The sequence below is a fragment of the Osmerus mordax genome, chromosome 5, assembly GCF_038355195.1.
Source record: "Osmerus mordax isolate fOsmMor3 chromosome 5, fOsmMor3.pri, whole genome shotgun sequence".
NCBI classification, from domain to species: Eukaryota; Metazoa; Chordata; class Actinopteri; order Osmeriformes; family Osmeridae; genus Osmerus; species Osmerus mordax.
The window spans coordinates 7,700,751-7,714,200 of NC_090054.1; the positions used below are offsets into that span (position 1 = coordinate 7,700,751).

Below are 13,450 nucleotides of genomic sequence, written 5' to 3' on the forward strand. Positions count from 1 at the left end.
GTAATGACTGCTTGGCTTCACCGTACTGTGAAATCCATGACTGACTTACAGAGGCAGTGCATCAATAAAGACAATTAGCAGGTAACATGCACCCAGCCCAGTTTATAGTGTGGAAGTGCTATTATACTACATTTACATTTAGTCATTTAGCAGACGCTCTTATCCAGAGCGACTTACAGTAAGTACAGGGACATTCCCCCGAGGCAAGTAGGGTGAAGTGTCTTGCCCAAGGACACAGCGTCAGTTGGCATGGGAATCGAACTGGCAACCTTCGGATTACTAGCCCGATTCCCTCACCGCTCAGCCACCTGACTCCCTCCATACTAAACAGTAGCTGCATCACAGACAAAAGGCTTGTGACTGTACGCATCCTGTTCTTGTCTCTCACAGCAATTTCATGTGGAATCCCAGAACCTCCCGGCAATGGTTCTTTCTATGGTTACCAGTACACTGTCGGTAGCCAGGTAACCTACCAGTGTAACCATGGCTTCCGCCTGGACCCCAGCATTGCCATGACAGCTGTGTGTTTAGAGGATGGGACCTGGAGCAACGCTGCACAGTCACCACAATGTCTTCGTAAGAATACACCCTGAGTTATTATGACAACATGTGTCAAATGTAACTTGGAGTCTGTAAGACAATGTGATGATAAAACATTTGCTTGTTCAAATAAGATTTCTTTGTTGGTGCATTTTTTACCAACCATAGTGTGTCGTTTATGTTTTGACCGTTAAATGTGTAGAAGAACTTGTACTTGCCATGCCTCTTTATTAAGTTATCAGATTGAACTACCTAGATGAAACAAACTGAATTGATACCACTCTATGTTATCGAACACAAAGCTTAGCCTATGATATCATTCTACCCCTTTGATGAACATATAGTGGGATACAGTTCTCTGAATAACAAGCAAATCAAATGATAAAGTTGCAATGGGTACTGTCATTACAGTCTTCACACAATTTCAGCAAAAATTTAAAGGCTGCAAAGGAACTGTGCTGAAGACGAATCAGCAAAATGGATGAATAAAAGAAAAAAAAGAGAAAGTGGCCGTCCTATTGTGCTAGTCTTTATGTCTGATCGTTTTGAAATGAAGGCCAGGGTTACAGTATTCTATTAACTGTTCCCTCTCTCATCACCCACTCCACCATCTTCCTCCCTATTCTCTCTCTTTCTGTCTTTCTCTCTCACACTCACTACAACAGCCATTCAATGCCCTAGCATCGACAGCCTGCTTTCAGATCACATGACGTGGAGGCTGCTCTCTGGTTGGCCTACTGAATTTGGGGCACAGCTTATGCTAGGCTGTGCCCCAGGCTACTACCTGGGGGGACGGAGGACCATCCATTGTCAAGCAAACGGGACGTGGGCAGGGTTTGAGGAGCGCTCCACCTGCAAGAGTAAGACAAGATAAGATACCCTGGATATACCATTCAGGACTAAAAGCAAACTGCTTTAGACAGGATAACAGTAGCCACACATTGATGTTATAGATGCCAGTAGATTAATGACACGCCTGCCAAGAATGAGTCAAATACAAAAGCCAAATTTTATGGATTGTAATTCAGCATTATGTGTTGCCGTCAGACCCATATCTGTAATCCACATAGCATAATGCAGTTTTAGAGACTAATCCAGGGCCGGCCTGACCCAATAAACAAACTAAACAGACATGACAGGAGACATGTTTTTGGATGCTTTTATATGGGCCTTAGTGGTCCCTTAATACTGTATCAGAAGTCTCTTTCCCGAAATTCAGCCTTGGTGCAGAATTACAGCCACTACTAGCAGTCCCACAAGGAGCTTTCCTCAGAACGCGCTGTTTTGGTGTCTGTAGCTTTAAATGCTAATGAGGAGGGGAGGGGCGGCACTATGCGCTAATGTTTACAATGGATGTATCGCAATGGCTGTAGCCCCGTTGCTGTAAGATGCCTCGAATTTGCCCATTCTCATCTGATAACCCTGGTTTGCAGAGGTACACAGTCAGTCATTTCAATGAGGTGAAAGGCGGATATCGCACGCGCCATAACACCAACAGCAGAACGGTTATCCAAATAACAAAGAAGTGTACAACACTCACGTTACAGCATGTGTATTCACACACATACTTGATGCTATATACCTTTCCATTAGCGACAGTAACTCAGCTGTTAGCTGCAGACCTAATGTTACAGCCACATGCTAAGGGTAGCAAGCTAGGTAACCATATACAGTAAAGCTACAAAATGATATAGCGTTAGTTAACTTACTTGTCCGAGGTTAGTAGCTGGACGAAGGAGAGTTAGTTACTGATCCAGAATTTAATTCCAGCAAGGCCAGTTTTGTATTAGCTCAAGTTGAGGAAACAGTCGTGGCTGAAGTGTTTGGCGAAGACATACAAAACAAATGTGCCTACAACAGAAGTTGTGTAGGCGCATTTCCAGACAAAATAAAATTAAGATACTGGGTCTTCATAGGCTCGGATGAAGGAACTGTAAAAAGATTTTTGTTTTCCTTTGTACATCCAAACTGAGCAAATTTAATGCTTCGTTCGTTTGCAAGCCATGATGTCTCTCGAGGATAAAAACACTTGCACGGTCGTAGCTCAGTTTCTTATTGGCGGGCCAGATTCTCTGGGCGGGCAAAGCAGGGAGAGGGGAGGTAACCTTCCTCCTTGTGACGTAACAAAGAGGAGATTTTCAAACAGAGCAATTGAGCTTTCATTTTCTGAAAGGCGGAGAAGAACACCCAGGGCTTGGTTTACACCGATCGAAAATTCTAGCCACTGGGGGAACAAAGGCAGGCTAGGGGAACTCATATTAATGTTAAATAACCTACTAAAGTGAAGTTTTCATGTCATGTCACCTTTAAAAAAAAGGACAAAGGGCCCCCATAACCCAAGGCCCTGGACTAATTGCCTATTCACACCAGACCAGTGATGTGCGGTGAGGTTCGTGGCTGGGGAGGCACTGACTCTTTCAAAGTCAGATTTACAAGTATATGAATTCAACAGAGCAGCATCAATTCACCATTCAACTGGCCGCTTGCACATAGAAAAATTGTTATTTTCATATCCCATATCAGCATTCTTTACACACACATATTTGGCCAAATAAATGTGTTAAATTTATAGAGGCTCAGAGAGAGCGCATTTGCTCCGCATCATCCGTGTTCTTAATTTGCCATCACAATTCCACAATTCATACTCATTCAATATAAATGAAAGTATATACAGTCCATAACAAAAACACAAAGTTTTACTCTTTAAAATAACTTAATTTATCTTATCTGGTTTTATATAATTTTGTTATCTTCTTTCCCGTCGTTTGAAGCAAATCTTTTAGCTCTGGGCATCAATCTTCCATGATTTATCACTTCCAGTTTTGATTGAAAGTCCAGTTTTGAGAAATGTTAAGCTTATATATATGCAAGATTATATATATATATATATATAATCTTAGTCAGTCAGGGCCAAAAAATACAAATAAACGATAGGGTGCACTTTTTCTATTTGACTTTTTTAGCTAGCAACAACCATACAATGGCATTTGTCTGTAATACATGAAGAAGAACAATAGCAGCACAAGCCTGTGTGCTCACACACGCCCCTTCAGTGAGGCAGAGGTACTGGCTGCCTCCCCTCGTGCTTTTTCACTGCGGCGTTATGTACGATCAGCAAGACTAATACAGGGCTCTCAAGTTTTGAAGACAGGCAAGAGTGACATTTCCCCTCCCCCAGACCCCCTCAAAATTAATTAATTGCTTTTTACCTGACATATTTGAAAGGCAGCAATGATTAATGCATCCATGGCCAGTATATAATGATAAAGTATGGCATGATTTTAAAAGTGTAAAAACATCGACTATGCAAAACACTTAAATGTATTTAGTGCTAATAAAATTATTAAGCCTATTTTGAAAAATATGTTTATAATGTGACAATATGTCAGTCATCATGTGATAATGAAAATATGACTACGCCTAGACTCAGGGGCGATTCTAGGATCAGACCTTTAGGGGTGCTCAGCCCCCAATGGCAATGTGACATGAATACAGTGCCTTGCAAAAGTGCAAAAACCCCTTGCTAATAACAGGCATGCAAACAGGTCAAGGGTGAAAAAGGTGAGAAGGATACGGCGAACCCCCGACCCTCTAGGGGGGTCCGGGGACATGCTTTATTTTTAAACTTTTAAACTTTTAAATGTTATAAATTTTAAAGTTAAACGCATGAATCTGGTGCACTTCGAGAGCAAAATTAAGAGGCTAGATCTATGTAGAATCTGTGCTCAATGTCAATGCTCAAGTTAAACAATGGCATGTTCTTTTAACCATAAAGAGATTTTTTGTATAACATTGGTTCCAGAGCCAGTTGTAAAGTTGGGAAGCACGGGTAAAATGCTGTGTTGGCCACGGCCACGAACATAGGTTATTTTGGTTTCAAAAAGGTGAGGAGTTTGCATGCCTATAAATCCCTAATTTCACTTCATTCAATTCATACATTTATGCATTATTATGCAAAATATTGAATGAATGAAAAAACTAAAGATGTCCCTTTCTTCATGAACTTTTTAATTATTATTATTTTTAGGGGTGCTGAGATTAAATTTAGGGCTGCTTGAGCAATAGTGCTATTTTCTGATTAGCTATTGTGTAGACCTTTTCTTTTTTTTGATTGGGTGATAAGTGACAGGCTCGACTAAGAACTCCAGGGGAGACGCGCTTGATTCCTGCTGGTTCCATAGTGAGAGAGGCGCGGCCAGAGAAATTTCGGTTGGGCGCGGCGGCATATTAAATATAAATAGTTTTTCCGCCTGAGAAATACGATGTGTGGCGGGAGTGCGTGACAAAAGACCGAAATGAGTGACTGTCACGCTCAATGCGTGACACTTGAGAGCCCTGCTAATATGTTATACAAATACGTAAAATACATGACCAAGACTATGAAATGTGAAGACATATAATAAAAATGTGTACAAACATTGGTGACAACAGAGATCAAATTGCACATGCTCAAATTGAGCAAAAAAATTAGCAGCTCAGCCCAGTTTGTGTGGGATTGCGCAATCCGAGAGGAGGCACAGCTAGTCGCTGCCTCCTTCCGCTTCCAATAATTATATTTCTATCACAGATCAATGGACAAATATTATTATTTTATATTATTCGTTTTTTACATTTCATGATGACACAGGGGAGGCACTGCCTCCCTTGCCTCCCCTGACCGCACGTCACTGCACCAGACGCTTCTGTGGCGTGTTACGGTGAAGCCCCACTATACGCGCATCGCACAGCAAATTCTATTCACTTTCTATTGGACGCGAGCAAATCCACTGTGCAAAGCAAACTGGGATTACTGAGCCAGCTCGTGGCGCAGTCAAAAAAGTTTAGAAAATCTAACTGTATGCAAAGGTGCATTGCGCAAAGCCATGCGGGCACCAATAAACGTATAGGATGTAGGTGGGACCATGACGTTGACCTTTCTGTTTACCTCTCACTTTTATTATCAATGGCAATGGAAGATAAAATTAAGCCATTTTGGGATTTCACGTTTTCTGATCCGAGTCTCTATGGGCGGTTTTAGCTAATTGGAGGCCATGGGCAAAGAACAATTTGGAGCCTGCCCATAAACCGCACCCCACCAGAATGAGCACTTTCTGTTTGAAAATCTGAGTTTTAATCGCACTTTTAAGCAAACAACGTCACCGTTGCGCCGGCTAACGTTGAGCGGACCAGTAGGCTACTCATGATTGATTACTTGCCCAGACGCACTGTCGTAGCGGACAGCTTAGATACCGATCTAACTAAACAACATTCCCAATCAAGGTGAACACTCAAATTATCTAAACCAGTGGTTCTCAAAGTGGGGGTCGCGACCCCCCCGGGGGGGGGGACAACAAGGGGGGGTCGCAAGATGATTTCCAGAAATCAAGGAACATTGTAAAACAATTGGAAATAGCATATTTTTATGGAAGCAAATCGTTACCAAAATGCAAATGCATTTCCAGAAATGCATTTGCATATTAAGAATGTGGCTGCATTATTTGACTCAAATGAAATTAGTAATCAATCATCCTATTTGCATTTTAATTTTCTTCTTCAAGAGTGCTCATTCTTTGACTTAATTAACATGAAAAAGAAATAGACATTTGATATTTAATTTTCAAAACATGCCCCAGCAAATAGATACCAAAATTCAATTTGAAATGTAAAATTTGAAAATTAAAATGCATTTCCAGAAATGCATTTTCATTTTAAGAACGTGGCTGCAAAATCGTGACCACAATTCAAATTCAATTCCAGAAATGCATTTTCATTTTCAAGAACGTGGCTGCAAAATCGTGACCACAATTCAAATTCAAATGCATTTCCAGAAATGCATTTTCATTTTAAGAATGTGGCTGTAAAATCGTGACCACAAATCAAATGCATTTGCAGAAATGCTAAATGAACGAAAAAGCATTCCGAGCGGCGCAGCAGAGTGACGTCAGGAGCCGCTCTTCTTCAGCTCCCTGCTGACCGAGCTACCCATCTTATTCGGTAGGAGCGGTGTGCACATCTGCATTGCATTACAATTGCAAATGTGCCGGGAAATTGATTGAATTGCCGGGTCTGCTCTGAGTTTTGGGTTTCAGTGGAGAGGGAATACCCATGGCCGTGGGAACTAGGGGCGATGAGGGTGCTGCAACACCCCTTGATAGCACGAGAATTTAAAATAATATGACTTGAAAATCCACCACCGCGGCACAGCCCCGCAGTAGCGGACTGGCCATCGGGAGCACCGGGAGAAGAATAACGATGGAAAACCAGGCTAAGAAACGTAAGGGTGGGGCTGAAAAATTAAGAGACAAAAATACATCACCTTCACTAGATAAGGTTTTACCAATTGAAAAACAGCTGTTTATTTTACACTAAAGCTAAAAAAATATTTTGCGCTCAAATAAAGGCAAAAAAAATTGGCTCGCGCGCTATGCGCACTCGCATTTACTATCAAACTCCCGAACTAGCATCACATCAAGCATTGCATGTTTTAACAGGTTAGCTGTGGTGGCGTATACGGGGGCCGGTTCTGGTAGGCCGGTCTGGATCAGATCCATGGCCTATTTTTACTCCCACGAATACGTAAACCACCTCCGTGGATGCGGGTGTCGTGAGTCACTGGCACCATTATTTTAGGGGTCGTGGGCTGAAAAGTTTGAGAACCCCTGATCTAAACTATAGACTATAGCATTACACATATCAAAACAGAACGAACACAAGAATAGAACTCCAAACAACGCTTATTTTACTAAGCTAATGCCCTTAACTTAGTAGCTTTTCAGCTTGCCGCAGGGCATTCTGGGTACCAAGAGTAATGCACATTGTGTAACACACTTCGGTTGTGGATAGTATGTCCAGAAATAAAGCCAAGTCACTCATTTAGTGGCAGAATCGATTATTATGACTACAAAATTATTTTAGATATAGTATAATTTTAACTAGCTTGCAAATCCTGAGGATAGCCTACTGTAGCAGACCTTTCTATGTGACAATGGACATGGGTGTATTGTCCCCCGGGAGTTGCCGTATGCTTGATGCTGAAAGCATTACGTTAAATCAGTGAGGGCTGTTCGAATGGCGATGTCAAGAAGAGCAGTGGTAAAATACAAGTTATGAAAAGAGACCGCGTCCGTGTCCACGCAATCATATACAATTATATCTAAAACGAACTTACAAAGAGCTCGGTTACACTACCAAAGTTGGATTAGTAATGTTGTTAGCGATGCTAGCGTTATTTTGCTAGCTAGCCTATAACATTTCACTGGGTCTTGCAGCTGTTTGATTAACTGAAATTATTATGAAACGTTATGTTCTACTTGACCTGAAAGCGGCAACTCTCGCCGGTCGTTTCATGCAGCCGCAGCCGATGTCGAACACACCTAGTGAAACGAGTCGGGAGTGGTTCAAGCCCCCATCCCTCGCCCCTCGGCTTGAAGCAACGGCCCCGGTGGATGTAGGTGGTATTGCATTTCCTGTTAGACTTCCGGCTCTTCCGGTTGTTTTTATTTTATTAACTCCAGTCAACATTTACAAAACTATCTCCCCCAATAATTTTAGTTCGATTCTAGAACCTGGCTCATACTACTAGCTTTTTCATAGAATAATTTTTCCAGATTTTTGCTGAGTTTGAAACCATTCCGAAATGGGTAAACTAGCACCCCATTTATTTGCTTACGTCAATAAAAGTTGCCTGCAAATGTGCTCGCGGATACTAACAGGGCACGAGCACAAAAGTTCACATTGGCCGATAGCCGATTTACCTGGAGCTGAATGCGCCATTTTGAATGAGCACAGGGAGAAATGGCTTGAGTTGCCTGCCCTGTTGTAGCAAGTTTAGCAAATGGTTGTTACACATACATGAAATGTTGTTAATATAGTTTATTCCCGTTATTTTAAAACAGATTAGATTTTTCTGTCAAGAACGTTTTTACGTTCATGACATGATGGCAAATATTATATTATGTTAAGCGTGAGCATAGATTGTTGAGATGTCTATCTGGAGCAAAGACGAAGATTAATACTTTAACTGATAACCACAATAAGAAATGATATAAATATGATTAGTCTTGCCTTCAGAAGCTTTTGTTTAACACACCCATTATTCTTTTTTTTAATCGTGTCATCAAGCCAGACTGCTTTTTGTGGGACAATGAAGGTCCTCAGTGACTATGTTTCACCCCCACTTATATCTGATGGAAACGTCTTGTATATTGGCCTAGTTCTGTTAATATGCCCCTTTCAAAGGCAAATGTTAAATAAAGTATATTTTAGACACACTTCTCAAGCTTTTATTTATTACATTATTTCCAAGTCTTATTAGATCACGTTATATCCATTAATAGGCGTTTGGTTTTGTAGGTTGAACATATAAAACACAGCCCACATTTCTACACTGATATGTAAATTGAAGGCAGTGTGAATTTCGTGGCATTTTGTTTGAATATACAGTTGACAGTAAGCTATGGTAAGTCTGCATTATGGAAGATTTCTGTTATCAAAATAACTATTAAGCTTTCTTTGCCTGGCGAGAACAACGACGGCGCTAGGTGTTCATGTTAACAGTTTATTTAATCCGATACAATGCGTTGGAAATCATACTCAAATCACAAGAAAAAAAGTTACATATGTGATGAGTTCCATTTAGAATAGCCCTATATTTAGCCCTATAGCATATTTCTAAAAACCAAGTGAAAGGAATACTATACAGAGACAGCATACATTTCCGTAAAGTTTGCATCATGTCTCTGATTCTTATCGGACTTGTACCCCATTCTGCCACTGCAATGCCTTAGCTCACACGCTCGCAACCATATAAATCTATGCTCGCGACTGGTTGTAGCAAAGTATGACGTGTACAGTTGCAAGCGTGCACGAGGTCTCGGAGCTAGGGAAAAAAAGAGCCACTGTTTAAAGCTAGACCGGAAGAGTCGGAAGTGGAAAGATGGCACGGTCCAGTTTCGCGCTCTTGCTGAGAAAAAAATCCACAAGCAAAACTTTTTCAACTTAAATATTTATAAACAATATTAATTAATCAATTCCGATTCCCAATTGTCCAACAAACAAATGTTTATCTTATATTGTATGTTTATGTATGTGTGAAAGTGATAATGAAATGCGTGTGTCTCACGGTCAATGCGTGAGGCTTGAAAACCCTGCAATGAGTTTATTATTTTAGATGTGTTTTGAGAAGACGAACCTACAACAGGGTTGCAAACTTTTCAAAAAACCTTGGAGTGAGATTTGGTGGGGCTGTCACAGTTTTACAGTGAACCCGGCTCCACCCGTGCAGGGTTTAGATCTTGGCACACGGCAACACAGAAGACTAGTAGAGGCCAACGTCCAAAAATATATTTTATTAGTATCTCCAGCCCCCCTCAGCCTGATTTGCAACCGGTGCGTCAAAACCCTCCCTCTCCCGTTCCACCCCGCGACAGGGCCAACCAAAATGTTGCTGCGCAACCCAACCCAGCCCCGAAACAAGATTTTACGGGTGTTCCGAGTTCGCGTGTCGTGAGCTTGAGTATTGCTTCACTCTGTGTATTTGCGCCTCGTTCATTACTCGTTACAACGTTATCAGAACTACTTGGTCGTCTCCTTCTCAGCGTGAGAAATACAATGTGTGGCGTGTGAATTGGTTGAAATGCGTGAGAGTTGGCAGCCCTGCTACATTAAAAAATATATATAGAGACAGGGCCGGTCCTTCCTATAGGCGACATAAGCAGCCACCTAGGGTGGCATGAAGAGGGGGGCGGCATTTTCCAAAGTGCATCCATTAATTAAACCTTCCGCACCACCAGCAAAGGGCGCCAACTGCGCCACGTCATGTGTCCGTGTTGTGGCTGGGGGGGTGGCAACCCCGAGGTTGCTCGTGATAAATCTTAATCTGGGTTTGGGTATTGTGAACCGTGTTGAAAGGTCTGTAAACTTCTTGGTTAGTTGCAACTTTGAATTGACAATATTGACAACACATGTTAAGAAACTTGACTTTAATTGAAGGTAAATCCAACGCTATGGGTAATCTCTTGAATGGTCTGGCTTCACTTCCGGTCTCACTAGATGATAATACCGACATGGCATAATGGTGAGGCTAGTAGTTATAGCTAGCTGCCTTCTTATCGACCTAGCTATCCACATAATGGCAGACATAGCGACGTAGGGGTGGCAGTGATTGTCTGCTTTGTTAGGTGTAGAAACGGTTGCCACGATCAGCTCCAGCAGTCACGTCGGGCCACAGAGGTGTCTCGTGGGAAATAGGGGTTAGAAGCTGATACATTTTACTTACATTTAGTCATTTAGCAGACTCTATTATCCAGAGCGACTTACATTAAATACAGGGACAGTCCCCCCGAGGCAAGTATGGTGGAGTGCCTTGCCCAAGGACACAACGTTATTTAACCACAGCCTGGAATCAAACCGGCAACCTTCTGATTAATAACCCGATTCCCTAACCGCTCAGCCATCTGACCCACACTTCCGCAGCTTCAGTTTTACTTGAGTTGTAGTTCACAATGTTAGACTACGTAATCATTCAATCTGTCGACCTTTCTTAGTAACAATGCAACCAAACAGATAATTTCTGCAACTTTATGGCTCTATACACGCAAACACACAGAGCAGTGTATACAGTGTATTTGTGATGAGGTACTCAGGGGTCAGAGAGGGATTGTTGATGTCATAGTCGAGGAGGACGATTGATACACATTCAGTTACTTATGATAACATACAAATAAAGCTTTGAGTGGGCTTGACCCTTTGTCCATAAAGTACAGGATGTACAAGTGGGTGAATAAAGAATACTATGCAGACTGTACAGCCATATTCAGGTTCTTAGGTGAAATTGTAGACACACATATTTAGTGAAAAATCATCTTTGGCCCTATTTACTTTGATTCTTTGTTTGTGTGTGTGTGTGTGTTTCCTTTAGTTATTTCGTGCGGAGATCTGCCATCCCCTCCTTATGGCACCAAGCTCGGTACACTGACTACATATGGTGCCACCGCCATCTTCATGTGTAACACAGGATACACTTTAGTAGGGTCCCATGTCCGGGAGTGTAGTGTTAATGGACTTTGGAGCGGCACTGAGACAAAGTGTCTAGGTAAAGTTCACTGGAACTGTTTATAAACTTTACTAAACTACATAATCTTGGTACTTCATAGCACTAATCTCTCTCCATCAGCAGGTAAATATGAGTCTAATGATTGTTTCCCACCGTCTTCCCTCCTAGCGGGTCACTGTGACTCCCCTGACCCTATTACCAACGGACACATCAGTGGGGACGGTTCTAGTTACCGAGATACTGTGGTCTATCAGTGCAATCTGGGTTTCCGCCTCATTGGGACATCAGTGCGTATCTGCCAACAGGACCACCGCTGGTCTGGACAGGCCCCCGTCTGCGTCCGTAAGTCTGCCTTCTTCTCCCCTGTCTGTGTCTGCTCAGTCTGACTGTTTGATGTTGAAAAGGTCTATTACTGTACAGATTTACACAGTTATCTTCATACACACACACTGTGTGGCAGACCGTGTAAATCCCCTTCACTTTGACCCTACAGCCATCACCTGTGGCCACCCGGGCAACCCTGCCAACGGGCGGACAAACGGGAGTGAATTCAATCTGAACGACATGGTTAACTTCACCTGCGCTCGCGGCTTCCTGCTTTACGGTGCTTCCAGGGCACAGTGCCGCATCAACGGACAGTGGAGCAACACATTGTCAGTCTGCAGAGGTACACAATGAAACACAAACATGCACAGGTAAAGCACATGCTCTTATACACAATTACGCTTGCCCATATGCAAAAGCAGTATTAAAAAATATTGTAAGATAAAATATCTGGGTAAGGCAGAAACTTTTTTTAATCACTAGACACCAACACACACACACACATTTGCAACATGTTTAATACAGTACACAAACACACACACTAGATGTCTTGAAAATATGTGACGCTGAAAATGAAAAGGGGTGGAAAGGGGGCTCCAATGAAAAGGGGCGGTTGTCGGCCAACTCACTTCACTCATTTTACAGATTGTGAAAGTGCAGATTGTATACTTTCAAATAATCTCATACATTGAAATCTGAAAATAGTTGAAGAAAATACGCATATCTGAATGTTGATAAACCAGGAAAGCTCTAGCCCAGATATTCAGCTTCAAAAAGATTTAAAACCTTTTCACGCTTTGAGAGGTGAGATTGTGTTGTGTTAATCATTAGAACCGTTGAGTGCCGGTTATTTCACTGCAGTGAAGAAAAGAATACGATATTCACATTCGATCAAATTCCAGGATCCTGCTTTCTTGACTTATCCTAGAGGTGTGTTTTAACACCCAGTATTATTGTACTGACTACATTGCACTGTACCTGGCCCTATTATGGTTCAAGTTATGTGTTAACTTGTTGGTGCAAATCGCATCTTCCGAAAACAGTCTGAACGATGTATTCACGGTTTACCAGGTCAAACAAAGAAACATTTTCGCATTTAAGCTGATCGTATTGTCTGGGTTAACAGCGACGATTTAAGTATTACTTTGCAATATGTGGTCAGCCTATCATTAAGGGGCTGTGATATCGTGGTAAATATGGCTATTGCCTTGAGACAACCCCCAATTCGTGATGAGTACCCTACATTCAGGTAGTGTATACGGTAACCATTTGTTTCAGAACAACCAAAACAAATTGTGCCTGAAGGCCAAGGTAGTTAATACATTTGTGACTGAATTGATAAATTTTCCATGTGCTTCCGTAGCTCGTGTTGTAATGCAACGGACTACAATTATGGATGTGTTTTTGCTCGTGGGGTGGAATCATGCGAGCTAGAGAATCTTTTATTTTCTTAGCTTCCATTTACAGGGCTGCCAACTCTCACGCATTGGCCGTGAGACACACGCATTTCAACCATTTCACACGCTCTCACACCACACCTTGTAGCCTATATCT

The 13,450-nt window shown here is 42.0% G+C and overlaps 1 protein-coding gene across 1 annotated transcript in view; it reads left to right on the plus strand.

Annotated features, from left to right (window-relative positions):
- Positions 1 to 13,450, plus strand: part of LOC136943695 (CUB and sushi domain-containing protein 1-like) — a 402,237-nt gene that overhangs the window by 335,027 nt on the left and 53,760 nt on the right. Inside the window, 5 exon segments of the mRNA XM_067237118.1 lie at positions 391 to 576; positions 1,206 to 1,400; positions 11,438 to 11,611; positions 11,741 to 11,914; positions 12,066 to 12,259. Coding sequence (XP_067093219.1) covers positions 391 to 576; positions 1,206 to 1,400; positions 11,438 to 11,611; positions 11,741 to 11,914; positions 12,066 to 12,259 — 923 coding nt within the window.